Consider the following 20,414-nt stretch of genomic DNA (forward strand, 5'->3'; position numbering starts at 1 on the left):
AAATAAAAAGATACAGTTTGATTTCAGGTTCAGGCACAACATAGCACTGTAAGAAGGTCTGACTCACTTTGATAACCCTTTTTATAAAATGAGTTTTGTTGTAATAATGGAAAGGGAGTTATTTGGCTTAAATTAATATAAGAACATGTTTAGGGCTATAGGGACCCATATTTTCTTTTAAAAAATGTCTAAAAATTCAGAAAAATTTTTTTTTTTAATCCTGTATACAGTTTTATGCAATGTAAACTGGCTGAATTGCTTCACCATCAATTTTAGACTTTTTGTTATTGATGCAATGTAATATATCTATATAAATAAAAAAGAATGTATATGTACATGATACACCATCATTTTCTCTAAGAGAAAAACTAGCTTTAAGAAATACCATACTTTTGTTGTCAAAATTGTTTATGACCACGTTTTGTCTTTTTTCCCAGTGTATGAATCCTCCCATGAATGAGTTAGAGTGTCTCTCTATTTCTCATTCTCTCCATAACATTCATATGAATGTCTATGAAGCTGCAGGCTTGTGTGGGGTGGGAGTAAAACCAGGACCCTCCGGGCCATATTGGTTCCCTCAACAATAAAAAGTGAGGGGGGGAATCTGAGGGAATAAAATGCTCCCCTTTCTTCTCACTCTCTCCCACAATGGGCCAACCGTGAAAATCGCCAGTTGTGGTTAAGAAAAAAGGACACTTCTCCGCTGCCGGGTCCTTTGGGGGGCTTTCTGAGGGCTTTCTCTAACTTGGCGCCAAAAGTTTGGACACATTTTGACACTTCTCAGCCTGAGTTAGTTGTTGAGGGAAAGCAGAAGCAGAAACGGGAGAGCAGCACTCTGCTGTATTCTCTCTCTTTTACAAGAGAAAAATGTTGTTTGGTTTTCTTTTTTCCCTTTAAAAGGTCCTAGAGCCTGTTCCTCCGCGATTTGGGGTTTAATCACCGTGTCAGTTTCAGCTTTCTTATGCAAAAGAGCTGTCTTTTGAAGGCGGGTCTGTTTTGGCAGGTTAGCTCAGGACGCTAGCAGGCACGGTCTGGCTGTTTCTATACACACCCGTATTCGGGCAAAGCCCCGCCCCTCTCTGCTGGAGCTGGAGGAATGCCGGAGCGTTTTAGCCAATCACAGCGAAGGGGGCGGCCGCTGTTATCCAGTGGCGGCGGAGAAGGGCGGGGGTTGGCTGAGATAGCCAATCGCAGCGCAGGAGGCGGTCGCTGTTGTCCAATCCGGACTGATGAAGGCGAGATTTTGGAGAAAACGGGTAGAGGAAGAAAATAACGCCGCACAACTGAAGAACTCCGAGTCCCAAAGTCTCCGGGAATCACTCGGAGTGAGAAAGTAGTAAGTTCGCGAAGGTTGCGTGGAGGTTCGGGAAGGTTGGCGGCTCGGACCCGTGCTCGTGCTGTGGAGGGACTGGGAGACTCTGCTGTTCACGTTTGTGAATTATGGTTAAACCACAGCGCGAGAAGAATTATCTTGACTTGTATTTTCTGAAGGATGAACGAAGTGCCTCACGGGACTGAAACACCTTCACCTTCTGTGGCTTTTGGATTTGACCAGTGAGTGACTGGTGGAGAAGAATCCACGTGAGAGTTGTCAACATGGACCTTTCTGATGGATTTCCCTCTCATGTGATTCACGTGCTTACCTGGAAAGGATTTGTTTTTTGTATTAAACCCTAAAATTAATGTTTTTTATGTTTTTGATATGGAGTAACACTTCTGAACTGTGAGGAACTCTTAAGGAACTTCAACAACAATCAACAACAGCCTTCAAGTCTTTCCCGACTTCTCAATTTTTAACTTGTAAGTAAACTTCAAAAAACACCAAACTCAACAAGCCTGTTCTACAACTGAACTGAACATTACTGAGCAATACTGTTGCTTAACTGTTTCCCATTTAAATATTCCACTGAATTTGAAAGTCAAAGACCTTGTTCTCCTCCACCCTCCACACTGTGCTAAATGAGTTTACCCTGAGAGGAAATAAAGATGATCACCTCCACTTTAATACTGAGTTTCCTGCGCTTTCTTCTGCTACTGTGCTCTCTGTCCAGATGGAGCTGTGCCATTAGCTCTATTGACCCGGACCGGCCGGGGGAAGGCAGATGCCAGGAAATTGCCATCCCCCTGTGTAAAGACATTGGCTACAACCTGACAGTTATGCCCAACTTGATGGGGCACGAGGATCAGGGAGAGGCTGCCATTAAGCTCCATGAGTTTGCCCCGCTGATTGAGTTTGGCTGCCACAGCCACCTCAGATTTTTCCTATGCTCACTCTATGCCCCAATGTGCACGGAGCAGGTGTCCACACCTATCCCGGCCTGCCGGGTGATGTGCGAGCAGGCCAGGCAGAAGTGCTCCCCCATCATGGAGCAGTTCAACTTTCACTGGCCTGACTCCCTGGACTGCTCCAGGCTCCCAAATAAAAATGACCCCAACTTCCTCTGCATGGAGGCCCCCAACAACGGGAGCGACGATACATCTAAGGGATCACACACCCAGCCACCAGACTCTCGCCCTCCTCGCTCTGGAAACAGCCAAGAGCTTCCCGTTAAGGAGAGGATGGGTAAGGACACTTGCGGAAACCCTGGGAAGTTTCACTTTGTGCAGAAAAGTGAGTCATGTGCCCCAAAGTGCTACTCCAAAGTGGACGTTTACTGGAGCCATGCAGATAAGCGCTTCTCCCTGGTGTGGATTGCCATCTGGTCCATCCTTTGCTTCATCTCCAGTGCCTTCACTGTCCTGACATTCCTCATTGACCCACAGCGTTTCAAATACCCTGAACGCCCCATCATCTTCCTCTCCATGTCCTACTGCGTCTACTCTGTGGGCTACCTCATCCGGCTCTTTGTGGGAGCCGAGAATGTTGCCTGCGACCGTGACAGTGGTGTCCAGTACGTCATCCAGGAGGGCCTGGAAAGCACGGGATGCACTATAGTCTTTCTCATCCTTTACTACTTTGGTATGGCCAGCTCCCTCTGGTGGGTGATCCTAACCCTCACCTGGTTCCTGGCTGCTGGGAAGAAGTGGGGCCATGAGGCCATCGAAGCCAACAGCAGCTATTTCCACCTGGCTGCTTGGGCCATCCCTGCCATTAAGACCATCCTCATCCTGGTCATGAGGAGGGTGGCTGGGGATGAGCTCACAGGCGTCTGCTATGTTGGAAGCATGGATGTAAAGGCCTTGACTGGATTTGTCTTAATTCCACTGTCCTGCTACCTCATCATAGGCACTTCTTTCCTGCTCTCTGGCTTTGTAGCGCTTTTCCACATCCGCAAAGTAATGAAGACTGAAGGTGAGAACACGGACAAGCTGGAGAAGCTGATGGTGCGCATTGGTGTGTTTTCCGTCCTCTACACTGTACCCGCCACTTGCGTCATCGCATGCTACTTTTATGAGCGCCTTAACATGGACTACTGGAAGGTCCTGGCTGGAGAGCAGCGGTGCTTGGAAGGAGGAGGTGGAGAAGAATGCATGATGAAGAGCTCCATCCCAGCCGTGGAGATCTTCATGGTCAAGATCTTCATGCTTCTGGTGGTGGGAATTACTAGTGGCATGTGGATCTGGACCTCCAAGACCTTGCAGTCTTGGCAGAATGTCTTCAGTCGCAAGCTGAGGAAGAGGACGCGGAGGAAGGCCGCATGCGTGTTCACTGGAAGTGGGCCCTACCTGAAGCCACATCCAGCACTAAAAGGACAGAAAACCAAGTATGAACCTGCTGGGGCTCCTGCCACTTGTGTATGAACGCATATGCAAGAACTCCAAAGAGGTGTTTGCTCTGTTTACTTTTACTAAAAAGAACTGGTTCATGTTGAGTTTTCTGTGAGAACCGCCACAAGACACTGGACACAGACTTCATATTTGTTTTATGCAAACCCCAGTTGCTCCAAAAAACAGAGCCAAAAAAGGCTGCAGTGTTCTGAATTCTGAGATTTCTATTTTGTGTTTCTCGTTTTGATCTGTGTGCAAGTAGCACAGCTCAGACACTGTTTAATGTGTCGCTCCTTCTGGTAATACTTATCCACTTATGGAACTTTGTGGAGTTTGAAAAGAGTTTTTCTGTTCCAAAACAAAGAAAAAAGGGAGCGAGTCCCTCTTTGCGTCACTGGGAATGCCTGTATCATGTGCAATAGATGTTTCCCTCAGTCACAGAGAGAAAAAGACTCTTAGTACTGTAGGGGCTGATTAAAGACACTAAAAGAACTCTGCAGACAATGGGCGTGAATGAGCCGGAGGGGGGGCGGCACTGAAATGAAGGCCGTGTCATACACTGCTGCATTGACATTGAAGAGCAGCTGTTGGCTGAAGCTTCAGCCAGAAAGAATGAACTGGCCATTGTGAAGGCCCTCCATGGCGTAAAAGCAAATCTACAAGCACTAAATATTGCTGAAAAAAGACAGAGGCCTTTGATGGGGCGTTTTGTACAGCGGCTTCTTGGCCCCCTTGGTTGTTTTTTTTTTGTTATGCTGAGCTCTTTTTTTTTCTTTTTGTAGCACAAAGCTATCTTTGTGTATATTTCTAAAATAAAAGTTGATATTTTTTAAAGTAAAAAAAAGCCTTGTTCAAAATGTCTATTCACTACAGCTGAACACCACAGTAGTGCTTTTCTCTGTGCCTTTCTTTCAGATTTGAACCTATTCAAACTTTGTTCAAGCGTGCATAAGCTCTGAATCAATTAAAGGTTATTCCTAGAAATTTATATCAAAGCCAAAAATCAAAGGAATCCATATTTACACATTGCAATTCTTTTTATGTATGCAGGCAAGCAACAGTGTAAAGTGTAAATGGAATTTTTAACTACACTGGTCACGGGAACATTTTACATTGATGGTCTTCTAGAAGTGCTTTGCAGACAGCTTCAATTTATATTAAACTAAATATTTTGAAATATAACTTTTACCAGTTCACTGAGTTTCACTACATAGTTCTTTTTTTTTTAACAGTCTGTGCTATGCTTATAAAAAAAACGGATTGTCATAGAAAACATTTTTGCAGTCCGGAAACAACCTTTAAATTGATGCATTTTTTTTAGATGTGCAGACTTGAGTAACTTTTTAATGTTAAATTTAAGTTTATAAATGAATTGTATGAATTAATTTATAAATTACACACATACATGTATTATATCATTAATATTATTATTATAGATAAATATAGGTTTCTTTTATTTTTGGGTGTGTCCGTTCAGAAAAAAATGTGACTGATATATGACCTGCTGTCAGGTCAAGTGTTTCAGTTGTATTTAAAATATGTCACTTTGTTAAGCACAGATGCAGTTTAACAATCCTATTTACCACTCTGTTATTTTACCTCACAAAGAAACACTGTTTACAAAAAACCCGTGGGAAAAAAATGCTAAGCTCCACTTTTATTGGCTGGTTTATGGCAGCGGCGACAACGGCTCACAGAACCCATTTATTATAGCGTAGTTTTAACACTGTAACTAAAACACTGTAATTATTTCAGAGTCTTACCAGATCGCGGTGTTGTCCTCTTGTGTCTAGTGTCCACTTGGCGCGGTGTCTGGTTACCTAGCTTGGAGAGAAGTAGCACATAAACACACCATGGGTTGGGTGTATGTACATTTTTTGGGGGGTGTAAATATAATGAATCTGTTATTGTTACATAACAGTTTGGTTGTTTTGTAATTGGCACATTTTACAGATCTGTTCAGATTTTCTTTTACAGTAAAGGATGAACAGCAGTGTTTGAGTCCATTTTTTCATGTAATACAATTCCAGTCCAGTTTTCCAGTCTATGTAAACTCGAAATGTAAACTCTACTCATATCAAACCCTAAATATGGTTCCAATCCTAACTGTAAAACTAATGCTTTTGATAATGATAAAAATCAGATAGTTTGTTAACAATTTTTACACTGTTGATACCACTGCACTCCTAAAAAGCAAAAAGAAGCAAAGCTTGGAAGACTCATTTATGGTTGCTTCAAACTTTTAACTTTTTAATGGCTGGTAAAAGGACTATTTCGTTGTAAATGGGTTGTGTGAGTATAATGCACCTCTTTAAAGTGGTATTTTTAGGAGCGTACAGGGGACCATCAGTAACGTGTGAGCTGTTTGATGAGGTGCTTTCTGTTCATGTTCGCTGCACTCAGTGGAGCGTCAAACTCCGCTCAAGCAGGAGATGAGCCAGGAATCCAAACAGACTCCGGGCATGTGATGAGAGGGCATGATGATGGCCTCATACAGTGCAAAGCTCAGGGCCCAGCATGCTCCCGGCTGCTGACCTGTGATCAGTCTCCATGACCTAAATCAGAATCGCAACCATGAAACTGAGACTAAAACCTGCTTCTAGATCAGCGTTAAATCAGTCACACCTCTGAGCGCTGGTGCTGGCCTTGTTTAGCACAGGCCGGGGGAGAGAGAGAGAAAGAGAGAGAGAGAGAGAGAGAGAGAGAACAAAAAAAGTTTGATGGCATCAAAGAGATTAAGAACAAAGCTGTATTTTTAGCCTTTTTTTTCTTTGTTTCAAACCCAAACGGCTGGCTTTCATATTTTACTCCTATTAAAATTAATCTATTCACTTCCATGTTCCACTTAAACAATACGTAAGCCAAAGCTTTAAAGTTTGTTTTGGTTTCCAGGGTTTTTTTCTCTCTCTTTTTTTCCTGCAGTTTATAATTGTAACATCAAATCGGATCAGTTTTGAAGTGTGGCCTTTGATTTAAATGATGCGGTTTCGCCATTGCAGGACGGAGCTTGAAAGTGTGTCAGCATCAAACTCAAAAAAGGCGAGAATGATTGTGGTGTGATTCTGTGGCCGGGACGAGCGGGTATTTAGGCTTTTATATCAGCGGCCTTTGAAGGGCCTTGTACAGTAGGAACGTTGCGTGAAATGCAGCAGAACTTCGGATATAGACGGAACAAGGACAGCCGACTGCGTCTCTGATCCCCAAAACTGCGCTCAAGTTCTGCCTTTAAGCTAAAGAAGCTTCTGAGGTTGGGGAAAGAGTTTGGACTATGTATCTATGTGTATGTGTGTGTGTGTGTGTGTGTGTGTGTGTGTGTTTATGTGTGTGTTTGGGACCGGGGAGAAAAAGTGGCATCACTTGAAAAGCCTCTGCCCTCTTAAGAAGTGAAGCTCCAATCTGTTGCGACGGAGCGTGATATTCAAAACATTCCCACTTTTCTATGCCTTCTTGCATCTTCGGTGCGCCAAGTCAGGCTTGACCATAAAAGGACGTTACTGATGGTGTTATGCATGTCTTAATCCGGGATTGACCTGTAAGGTTCAAAACTAAGAATAGCAGTTTCCAACAGGCTGAACAGAGTAGTCTTTTAGTAGTTTAAAAGGTATTGAATTGGAAGTGGAGCTGACCCACATGACTATTTGGAACACAGCACAGTATATTTTTCACTCTCTTGAAAGTAATGTTTCTTAAAGGTTTTAGATGCACAGTTCTAGGGAAAAGGGTAAACACTGGCAATGTGATTCTCTCACTGAACAAGAAAAAAGTACTGAAAAATAGTAAATAACATTAAATTCATCTACATACCAAATAGCCATAGCACTTTGTATTATAACAAATTTAAAGCTGGTCTTTTGTCTATTGCACACACCCAAACATTGTGTTCTAAACTCTTCATGTGAATGTTGATTAAAAAATGATATAATACTGGTTTTATTTAATATGCCTAATTGCCTTTTAGCTATTCTTACCAGTAACAGCTCATTAAAACCATATAATTAGAGCATTTAAAAAAAAAAAGACTAAATTAACACTGAGCCACACTGAGATCGGTCTGTTCCCCTTCCAAAACTGTCATGTGACCCCTTTGAAAAAAAATAATCACCCACCCTTGGATTTATGGAACCTCAAGACAGGGTACAACACTGACATCTAGTGGTCAGGGGTTCAAACACAAACTAAAATGAAACACTGTCTGATACCAAACTTTAATTGTGATACTGTAAGAAAAAACAAACAAAAAAAAGCAAAACTAAGGTATATCAATATTTTCTATTTCTATCTCTATTTACTTCTCAATGTAAACCCTCAGTTGGGCACATTTCTTGTAAGTTGAACTTGAAGTTGAAATGTCTGGACTGGACTGAAGCTCTGCTTTACACTTCAAAAAGGTTCCTCACATTCCTATTTACAAAGAACTTTTCATTGAACGGTTCTTCAGGAACTCAAAAAACTTATAACCAAAGGTGTACACATGCACCAATCAGCTATAACATTAAAACAACCTGTGTAATATTGTGTAGGTGTGTAGGTCCCCCTCATGCTGACAAAAAAGCTCTGAGGATTGGAATCCACCAGATCTCTGAAAGTGTCCACCAAAATTAATGTTAGACGCAGATCCTTTAAGTCCTGTAATTTGTAAGGTAATTGAGGAGTACTGGGCACCAATAACCCAGCTTACTTGCTGTACTTCCTTGTAAACAGTGACGTGCAGACGCTATAGTCCAATGGGCTTGGGCAACTGCCCTTTTGCCTTGGCTGATATTGCCCTTCCAAAGGAGGGGAAAAAATAATATAGGCAAATATGATTTCATATTTCAACAAGATTTTCTTTATAATTCGTAATTTTGATGGGGCGTGCCCTTTCTTCAGGTTAGAGCAACTGCCCTTCAAGATTCCTGTGCACGTCCCTGCTTGTAAATGTGTAAATTTTGTGTCTATTAGTGTCTTATATTATTTATATTTATATTTAGTTGCACTTTAGTCCACTATCGCTCTATGTTTATTTTATTTTGTTTGATTTTTTATTTTTGCTGTAACTTTAGGAAGGAGAGGTACACAGTTCAATTCTCTGTATGTTCTGTACATATGTAGTATTGACAATAAAACTACTGGTACTTGACTTGACTTGTGGTGGGTACGGACCACTGCATACCGAGAGCACCTCTGACCCACTAGTTGTACAGCCACCACAATTTGTTTTTTGTCAGTACCATTTTTTCTGAGTACCAGTCAAAGGTTTGGACACTCCTCTTCTCATTCAATGAGAAGATTTTTCTGATTTTTTTTTTTACATTGAAAAATAAATATTAAAGACATTAAAGCTATAGAGGAACACATGGTAAACAACCCAGAATATATATTTTATACTTTGAGGACATATCTGCACACTCTTGGTATTTTAATCTCAGTGTCTTCATGAGGTAGAGTCACCTGGATTAGTTTTCTCAGCATCTTGAAGGAGTTCCTGGAGGTGCTGAACAATAGTTACTGATTTAGCTTGATGCTGTGAAGCTCCAGCTCATCTCAGATCACCATCTCAGTTGGGTTTAGGCCATAATTCCATATGTGTCCCTTAATTGTATTCATGTCTTTAATATTAATCTGCATTGCAAAAAGTAAAGGAAGTAACCACATAAAGAAAAACATTGATTCTGAAGGTGTGTCCAAACTTTTGACTGGTACAGTGAACTGGTACAGCGCCCCTGCATTGTAAAGTATCTAATTTCAAGGCAATAAATCTTATGTTTTTCTCTGATAAGAAATTTTTGTTTTACGCATAGTAAATGTAAGATCGTTTTACTTATTTTAAATTTGTTCACCTTATTATTAAGTCATTTAAACTCAAAATAAGCACAAAAAAGTCACCATTCAAGTTATTCTGATTCTTGTGTACAAATTTAAGCCACAAAATAAGGGATTCTTGCTTAAAGTCTTATTTTACTCATTTTGAGACTTTGTGATTCACTATTTTAAGAAATCTTACTCTGAAAAATTAGCATACCCCATTGGCAGATTTTTTATTTACATTTCAATTTACATATATATTTTTCTAGTTTTAGCCAATGAATTTTTTTCAGTATATATGTACACACTCTCTCACATGAGGGATACGATGGAATGAGCGATACAGCTATTCATTGACAAGCTGTTAACACCAGTTCAACAAGCATTTAATCTCTCTTGACGACACACACACGCACACACAAACATATTTTGATGGCAGGGATGATTTGTGTTTGGAGTCGAGAGTTTATCTCCATGTTGACTTTAATCTCTTAAAGAGCTCATCATTTATGCAGAACAAACATTAATATGGCTTCCATGCTTCCATTTCGCTTATTATTATTTCTCCCTTTAAAAAAAAAAAAAAAAAAAACCTTCCAGATCATTTGTGTAACCCCTGAACACACATATTTACTTATAATGAATAACAGCTTTGAAGATGAAAGATAAAACATCTGTCCGCCCACTAATAGCGCTCATCTCTGTATTTAGGAGGACGTTAGCAACAAAACGCTCCTTAACACAGAGCCGGGGAAGAAAGTTCTTGTGCTTTTTTTCTCATGGTCTTTATAATCTCTCTCCGTTAACCTTAAGCGTATAATTTTTGTGATAATCTCCCAACCATAACAAAGCGAAAGCATAATGCGTATGATATCTGCGGATTGCGCGCTCGTTGCTAGCCAGCACAAACATTCAGACGAATTCCACTTATTCCTCCAGAGTCATTAAGAGATTAAGGGCTGTTTTGAAGTTTTCTCAGGCCTCCAGCAGCTCACTTTAGGTGTCAAGGGCGGAGTGACGTGCGTGTGCTTGTGTGTGTGTGTGTGTGTGGGTGCGTGGATAAGTGTGTGTTTTTGTACATTTTCAGGATATTGGTCTTGACCTTGCAAATAACCAAGGAAGAAGTGCATTTTGCAAAATTATCATGCATACTTTTATAAAAAAAGCAAATTGCTGAGGTTAATGACACATGGTCCATGGAAGTATATAAATAAGTATAAGTAAATAAGTGAATCTTTACTGTAAAGACATGAAGACGTGAACTATTTACTTCCTAATGTTGCATATGCTACAAATATGCATCTATTTATTTATTTATTTATTATTAAATCAATTACAATATGGAAAATATAGCTAATAACAGTTCATCATGGTTCAATAAAATCTGTATAAAATATGACTAATTCTTTTTTGTGGACAAACCATCTACTGAATGCATTTTCACATCTGTGCCAGAAATAGGTGCATATTAAAGTATGTGAATTATATTTAGCAGAGAGACAAACAGACAGACAGACAGAAATGTACTTACACATATGCTTTTAACATTACTGTAAATTTGTATTTTTTTATAATTTTGATATTGGTATATGTTTTTTTTTACAAAAACAAAATCACTTAAAGAGTTTTATGGGAAAGGAAAAACATTAACATGCAAATGGACCAATAGAAATGCATTATATTATAAATGTTTTTTTTCCCCCCATTAACAGCTACTATTACAGAGACTGTAACAGTAGCCAAGATACAGTATGCAATATATATATATATATATATATATATATATATATATATATATATACATCTTCATAAGGTAAAAAAAAAAGTGTGTGTGCTTGTGTGTGTGTTGAAACAGGTCTGATCACACCGGAGCTACAGAATGAAATATGTGTTTAGTTCTTTGCCTTGGGGACATTCAAGTCTCTACAGCATCCCCATACTGCTAAGGCTTAAGCTCACAACACACACACACTTGCACACACTCACACACACACACACACACACATACATACACACACATACACACACACATGCAGCAGGGTTATTATAAACCATGCTAACAAGGTTAACAATAAATTGAAGCTTTTAGACACTGATTATTATGCAATCTTTTTAAAATAAAAGTACTTAAAAGGGTTCCTTGAGAGATTTAGTTTAAGTGTGAGGAACCTTTAAATTATTGAAGAATCTTCACTTGACATGAGGGATTTTTTTAATTCACTTTTAGCAACATTAGCACTGTTTGACCAAACCCTTTTTTTAAGGCCACCTGGATGGGGTCTGTAGGTGTGTGTGTGTGAGTGTGTGTGTGTGTGTGTGAGACTGTAAATATCCCTGACAACTTAGCACTCCTCTTCTTTTCAACACTCTCTCACTCTTTCCGTTCCTCTTTCTTCTTTTCTTTCTGTGTTTTTTTTCTTTTTACTTTCTGAAGTCACATGACATGTTTCTGAAGTGTGTGTGTGTGTGTGTAAGGGTGGAGAAGTTTGAAGTAGAGAGAGGAAGATATAAGATGTTTTTGAAGTGATCTATGATCTGAGTATAAGTTGGGTCAAAACTGCCCTTTGAAGGGTTTTGGGGTACACACGTATACACACACACTACACACTTACACACACGCACACACACACACACGCGCGCGCACACACACGCGCGCGCACACGCACAGTGTCTAAATAGGGCCGATGTCCACTTGCTCAGCTGTCATTGTCAGAATTATTCTGTTTGTCTTAGTGTGGTCTCAAACAGCAGACAGGAGTGTGTGTGTGTGTGTGTGTGTGGCATACAAGAGTGACAGTCCTCACATCAGCGATCTTCAAAGTCACATGTCTGCCAACCTCCCAGGGGCCTCTCATACTTCACATCTTTTTCTGAGTCTCACACACACACACACACACACTCACACAAAAGATAACTCTACACACCTCCTCTCATCTCACTAAATCATTCTCCAACCGACAGACAGTGAAGCAGGCCTGCTGGAGAGAAAGCCCCTGCTGCACTCTGCTCACTGACACAGTGGTGTAGGCCCACCTTCACCCACCAGAGAACCCTCCTTGAAGACCCTGTAAAGGTGTAGTTGAAGAAGAAGAGTTTGGTACATGAAAGTGACATACAATAAACTTCAAACACTGCTATTCCCGCCTTTAAAAATCCAGCAAAACTAGAACAGAGCTGTAAAACAGGTCAATTAAAAAAAAAATCCAAATTGTTACACAACATATTTAACTTGTTATGTTGTATGTTGTTGTTGATACTGGAAAGCAGCTAATCACCTCCAGACTCTAGTTATAGGAAAATGGATTCATTTTAAAAATTATGTATCAGTGTCCACAGTCAGAGAACTCATCTGAACATACTAGCTAATGCTAGCTTTATCTTATTTTTTCTATAGCATCTAATTTGTGAAAATAAAGTGAACTACCTCAAACTGGAGGTAAACACACATCAAGTAAAAGCACTAGCTCATTTTAGCAGTTAGATTCAATTAATTGAATTGATTTGGTGAAGGCTAAATGCTAACTGGCTCCAATCTATATATAAGATATTTATTGGTATACTTTTTATTTGTAAAACAACATCTAAACAGTTTTCATGTCAGATCATAGAGGTGTTGAATTGTATATGAAATTTTGTCCATGTAAACAACTTTATTTAACATGATTTGAGGAAGTGTGATGAACATGGCATCTTGAAGTTAGCATCATGCTAATTGGTAGCCATATGGTGCAATCATACATGCCTTGTTTGGCCTGACCCATAAGACTTTTCTGTTTGGACCAAATCAAAAAAGTAAGGAACCAAAATTTGGTCCAACCAAAAGAGGTTCAACTGAACTGTGGTTCTGTTTATTTGCAGTGTTAAAACACTTTCCAGATGATTTAGACAAACTCATTAAAGAAGAAGAAGAAAAAATGTTGATGTGTCAAAATCTGACTCTCCATTGTGTGCATCCTTGTCACGCAGCAGTACAGGTATAACAGATTGTACTTGTTATTCCTGTATCTACTGTAACTGTAGATTAATCCTTATTAATAATCAGAAATAAAAAGGCATCTAAGGAGAACTTCTTGCAAGGTGTCAGATTCAGCACAACATTGGCTACCAGTTGCTGCTCGCATCAAATTCAAAGCTCTTACAATCGCCTACAAGGTGATGACAGAACAGCTCCTTCCTACCTGCACTCACTCCTGAAGGCTTACGCTACCTCCCGGCCGCTGCGCTCCTCCAATGAACGTCGCTTCGCTTTGCCAAACACTCACACAAAGCAATCCAGACTGTTCTCATACAGAGTTCCCCAATGGTGGAACAAACTACCTTCCACTACCAGATCAGGAGAATCTCTCGCTATCTTTAAGAGACTCCTGAAGACAGAGCTCTTCAAAGAGCACTTACTCTCCTAACACCTCTAACTAACTAACTACTCTAACCTCATTTCCTTCTTATATTCTCCTTTCCTCCTCTATCCCACTTTTCCCAATTTTAATGTTGAATCAACATTTAATGTTCAGTGGTTGAGCTAATGTTGGAATTTTAACGTTGAATCAAAATAATGTCCTCAACCTTCTGCCTTTTGAATCAGCATTTTACATTTCATCACCATATCATTTCTATAAACGGTTGGATGAAGGAATGAAACAGTGTTTTACTTCTATTTGCAGTAACTGCTTTTTAATTTAACACCATGTTCATGTTCTAATAGTTTTACTGTTTTAGTGTTTTTGATATCAGATGTTGAATCAGATTGGTACTGGTGGGTAACTTTCTTTATACTCAGATTTACTACAGTGATGTAAGTTTATTGTTAACACTTTGTTAATCATAGGATTTTCTAATTTTAGTGAGCTATGGTTTATTAAAGGTTGAATGTATGACGTTGAAACAACGTTGCTAAATCAACGTTGATTCCCTTTTCAAAATCAAAAGTTGATTCAATGTTGGTTCAACCATAAAATTTACGTTGATCAACGTTGAAATGCCAGCTGCCAATGTAAACTATAGGGAGACACAGTCCATATGATGACAAATAGATATGGAAAAGTTCTTTATTATGCTCAATACAGCAGTGTAAAACCAAAATTAAGTATTTGTAGTATTAGACCCATAGCTATAGTTCAACGAATATGAATATGTATAACTCAGACATCTATGTCTCGGTTGATTGGCTACACCTGGATTAACAGTTATAGTGTAAAATATGTAGGTCACACAAAAATGATACAAGAAATGAAAAAAAACAAAACTAAAATGGAATATCACGACTTTGACCTCTTACATTACCCTAGATTCCGGCAGTGATGTGTGGATTTGTGGAGTTTCTTCTCTGTGGAATGATTCTGAATATGTTTCTCGCTTTGTGTGTGTATCTGTGTGTGTGTGTGTGTGTGTGTTTGTGCGTGTGTGTGTGTGTGTGCGCGTGTGATGGATGAAGGCTTGTCTCTCAGCAGCAGCTGCACATCATTCCATCTCTGCGGTTATTTTCATACACAAGAAGAAAACGAGTGACTCGTGTTTGAAACAGTCTTCTTCTTTCCCCAACGGGTGGGCTTGTTTTAGTTTGGTGGTGGGAGCCTTACCTGAAATTTGAAACTGAATTTACCTCAGAGTATAGTGCTTTTTTTACTGTTTTAAAATTGAATTTAAGCACTTAACTTTTATCAAGATATTTTATATTTACTCAATTATTATGTAGTATATATTAAAATATATATACACATTAAAAAACAGAGGTAAGATTCGAGTACTTTCTTGTACTGAAAGGTACAATTTTCATAACAGTACTCACAAAGGTACAACAGGGTCAGATGAGCTCCCTCTGACGTACAACGTCTTTCCTAACAGCATAAAGTACAGATCCATTTAACCATTTAACCAGCAAAAAGATACATTCGGTATTTTGTACACACTAAGAAATATAAGTACAGGTTTGTACTTAAAAGAGTACAAAGCTTGTCGCTGGGGCTGAACCTTATATTGAGGTACAAAAAAGTACCTTTCTGTGAAAGTCCTTTTTTATACCCATGTTTTTTTGAGCCAGTAAAGATTGACGATCCAAAATTCTCTGGCTTTCAAATATAAAATGCGCAATTAAAATATATATTGTTTATTAGTACAGTGATACAGAATACTGAATGTACCTTTTGGCTGGTTAAATGGTACAAATCTGTACTTATTGCTGTTAGAAATGATGTTGTACTTCAGAGGGAACACATCTGACCCTGTAAAGACTAATATTGTACCTTTGAGGGAACAATTATGAAAAATGTACCGTTAAATACAAAAAAGTACTTATATCATACCTCTGTTTTGAGTGTATCACTGTACGAATAAACACTATGTATTTTTAATGATACTTTTTTCATTTAAAAGCCAGACAATTTTGGATCATCAAGTTCTTGACACATATTGAGTTAATGCTAATGTTTATATTTTTTATAATCTTTACTGGTACAAAAAAAACCATGGTACAAAAAACAAGCCTTGTACACTTTTAAGTACAAATCTGTATTTATTTTTCTTAGTGTGTATTTTACATTTGTTAATTTAGACTCCTGTGCACAGTCAGTTCTTGTATTTGGCGAGTTAAAATAAAGAAAAATAAAAACTTAAATGTAAAAACTTAAGACTCTTTGACAAGAATCAAACTGTGATGATTAGATAACTGGGTTAGAGCATCCTTAAAACAAGCGCTTTATGTGTTTTGTAGGGTGTCCACAAGTTGTCATGGTTAGTAACTACCAGGATGCTCATTGAGGACCTACCTTACAAGGAGATACCACAGAACAACTTACAGAGGTCTTGTGGAGTCCATGCTCACTCAGTACCTACTCAGTATTATGCTAGTAGCAGTAACTTTATGGCTCATCTGTGTACATACAGTTTTGGAAAGAAAATAAGTGAGTTTCTTTGATTTTACTAAATTGAAAACCTCTGGAAAACCTTGCTGAACTGCCAGTAGTGGCATAAAGTTATCCAAAAGCAGTGTGTAAGACTGGTGGAGGAGAACATGCCAAGATGTTCATTTTACTCAAACATATACCTATAAATAGCAAAATCAGGCAAACCGATTCAGAAACTGAAGTGGTCCTTTTTTCCAGAGCTGTATGTATACAGGTAGTTCCAAGGAGGTTGTGGGTAAAGTTCTCACTCTGTGTTATCCTCCTGTCCATGTGGGAGATCCTCCTGAAGCTCCGGTTTCCTCCCACCACTCAAAAACACACAAGATAGCTGAACTGGCTGCTAAATTTCTTGGTGGGTGTAAGTGTGTGGGTGTGTGGGCATGTGTGGTACCCCGTAATGGCCTGATGCCCTGCCAAGAAGGAACTCCTGCTTAGTTTTAATATTATAAAAATGCATTTTTTTAGATGTTTTATGATGTGTTTTATGATGTATGAATATTTTAAAAAAAGTATTAATACTGTATTTATTCATTTATAATCAATCAAGTTTTATATTAGGTTATTATAACGTCATTCTCTATGTACTACAGTTTTCTTGGTCATTTCAGAATCATGTACAGCTCTGTTCATCACTGTTAAACATTCCTTTCCTTCCCTTCTTGAAGTTTACAGTTATATTGCTTTGTAAGAATTATTTGAAAGCTTAAAAGCTGAACAATACCTGTTTATACTTTTATCTGCAACCAAATCTGGTTTTATTTTATTTCCAAACTCTTCTCCCATAAACCGCTCCATCCGTCATCCACCCTGTTTTTGGTTCCCACCTGTTTTATAGTCTGAATTGTGTAACCGGACGTGGTTTTCATCACTCTGACTGACTCAGTGGAGTGTATAGAAGTGCACTGACTCACACACACACATGGGTGGTGTTCCAGATGGTGTGGGACAGTTCAGGTAGAGTTTGAGGAGATGAGGTTTCTTTGCCTGGGTGTTTGCAGAACAGGTAATGTTGATCTGACAGAGCCTGAGAAACGTGAGGGCAGATTGATGGAACAAGATCCCACTTAACCCTCATAAGTTACATTTTTGAAGGGAAAAATATTTTACCTCTTTTTGGGGGGGGGGGGGTTTGGGGTCTTTGCTGATATGCCAAAAATCATTAAACATCAGTGTGTAAAGTGATCGTGACATGTTGCCTCAGTGGATGACTTGGAAATGCCCACACTTGTGAGGTGTTATCATGTGAGTGAGGCTGAGCACTGGTTCACTGAGTACTAATGAGAAGGCAATGTGAATTATTAGACTTTGAGCAATCTTTAAATTATTATGTAATAATAAGGTTTGTATGGTATTATTACATATATTTGACAAATTAGACAATTCTCAAAATCTCAAACCTATTAAACTTTGTCCTTCTCTTATAAAACCTCACACAGGTCCAGTTAATAGTAAGTGATTCCAGTTTAATGTCATACCTTTATTATCAACTGTCCATAAACATAACCTTTATATGGATAAATGTACTGTACACCCTATCTGATTGTTACCAAAATGATGGGACATGTTTGTCAATAACATTGGTTTGTTAAATAACTGAAAGGATAGCTGGCTAACAAACTGAAATCAGTCCAATGTTGTTCCCCCAATAACAGCATAGTATTATTTGCAGCTCTAATACTATAAAAGAATGAGAGAAACTTGAAACAGCGCTGTAGCTGATTCTGGAGACTGGAGATTTTTCCCTTTTTTTTTTTCAAAAATTCTTATTTTGTCCATATAGTTACTCACAGCATGAAGCTAGGTGGACTAATGGGCTGCATCCCCAAAAATGCACCTGTTTAAAACCACTAGTTAGTAGAGCTGTGCAGGGTGTAGGGTGTGATTTGGGACAAGTTGGTGAACACTACAGTTTAAAGTGATCTGAAGTTCAATGTTAAAGGGCCTGCATGCATTATCATATATATAATGCTCCTAGCCTTCAGATCAGACCAATTTGGGTTCCAATATAGAATTAAGTCTAATCTGTCTATGAATTAGACTGGAAAATTACATTATGCCATGCTAGATTAACATGTGGACCAGACTGGAGTCTATTTCTTGCATAAGTCTAATTATTGTACAGATCAAAGCACAGTTACCATATTTACACTGAAAAAAAACAATGCGTAAAATTTACTTAAAAAAACGTTTCTGCATTTGCTTTTTTTTAAGTAAATTTTATTTCAGATAAATGTAAGTAACTTTAACTCGGTGTCAACTGTCACTGTCTCAACACATGGATGGCATGTAATACATTCTAATTAGTATACTAAAAAAATCATAACATGCCATCCATGTGTTGAGACAGTGAGACTCGGTCTGTTTACAAAATAAATCGTTGAGATTATGTTAATATTTGAATGTGTGTTTTAACTAAAATTATATATAATAATATTGTATAAATTAGGTAATTGTAATTAGGTAATACTGTATGCAGAAATTAAGTAATGTTTACTAAAAGAAAGGATTGATTCAGCAAAAATAAATTAAGTAAAATTTATTAAAATAAAGGATTGACTGAAGTTGTGTTTACTTATTTACTCTATGTAACATTTAAGTCTTGAAAACTGAGTTGAAGTTACTTAAATTTACATGAAATTAAATTTACTTGAAAAAAGCAAACGCAGAAAGTTGCGAAACTTTTTTTAAGTAAATTTTACGCAGCATTTTTTCAGTGTAATTAATCTATAGTTTTATTTCTTTAGCTCTGAGTTCCTGCAGCTGAGATCTGATTAGCGCACGTTTTTTGTGTCACGTTTTGTGATGAATCTTTTCTGGTGTTATATAATGCTTTTAGACACATGACAATTCACTTTACTGTAGTCCTGCAGGGTTAGAATGTAGCATTTCCAGTTTGATTATGTGACTCTGTGTAATCCAACCTTTCGAGAGATCAAACAGTAAGTGATGAGTGCAATCGATAACCGTGCAACAACATCAGAGCAAATCAAATGTCACTAACAGTTTTGACAGTCTAATGATGGGTATTAGGCTACATTATAGTTAGGCAGAGAGAGAGAGAGAGAGAGAGAGAGGGAGAAAATTTACACGTCTAAACTTGCAGGAAACTCTCCGTAAACATCAGGCTTTGAACCCGATGCCCATTCTCATGTCACCCTTGCATAACTGAAGCTAGACGTTAGCACTGTAAGCCCGTGTGAAAAGTGTTATGCTACAGATCAAGGAAAGATCCTCTATGGGCCGTTACCGTCACGATTCCGATAGAAGACAAACTTCCACCAAATGTACTCGTACTTGTAGGCAGTGGTGTATTCTTTAATGCATGTGCGCTTTATAAAAAAAACTGTAGCAGTCCTGCTCAGAGATTTTATCTTTTGCCAAGTGTTTGATCTGTAGATAGGATCTACTCTGCACTGGGGGGTATGAGAAGGTGCTTACACAGCTTCTTCACTGTATCTCTCTCTCATCTCTTTTCCGTGGCCTCTTTAAACGGCGAGTTTTCACAAGGAAAGGCAGTTAAAGAGCAATCATGATGGAAAAACAATTTGTACTGGGACGCTGATCAGACGACACCAGCTTTGAGGTCATAGATGAGTGTGAGTTTGGCAAAGCGAGGCCATGTGTGAAAGAACTTACAGTTTAAATGGGTTAAGGCCTATGCACAGACAGAAATCTGTCTGTATCTGTATGTATGAGTGGTGAATATGTACAGTATTTGTGTGTATATGAAGGCTACAGATTTGGGAATAATTAGCCTATATATCAGACTGGAGTTTTTTATCAAACAAAATTCAGACAATATTGCAGTTATCTATTTGTTTATAATGGTGTCTGATTGGTGGATTTAGTACACAAGTGTAATTTGTTTGATTAGATATAATTCACATACACTCACCGGCCACTTTATTAGGTACTACTTGCTAGTTCTGGGTTGGACCCCCTTTTGCCTTCAAAACTGCCTTAATCCTTCTAAGGCTAAGATTCAGCAAGGTACTGGAAACATTCCTCAGAGAGTCTGGTCCA

General features: G+C 38.6%; 1 protein-coding gene across 1 annotated transcript; it reads left to right on the forward strand.

Annotated features, from left to right (window-relative positions):
* The first annotated feature begins 1,253 nt into the window (after positions 1-1,253).
* fzd10 (frizzled class receptor 10) lies at positions 1,254-4,552 on the forward strand. The gene has a single exon (XM_007237389.4). The coding sequence runs from the start codon at positions 1,987-1,989 to the stop codon at positions 3,739-3,741; it is 1,755 nt and encodes a 584-aa protein (XP_007237451.1). The 5' UTR covers positions 1,254-1,986; the 3' UTR covers positions 3,742-4,552.
* The last annotated feature ends 15,862 nt before the right edge of the window (positions 4,553-20,414 follow it).

The sequence above is a fragment of the Astyanax mexicanus genome, chromosome 12, assembly GCF_023375975.1.
Source record: "Astyanax mexicanus isolate ESR-SI-001 chromosome 12, AstMex3_surface, whole genome shotgun sequence".
Lineage (NCBI taxonomy): Eukaryota > Metazoa > Chordata > Actinopteri > Characiformes > Acestrorhamphidae > Astyanax > Astyanax mexicanus.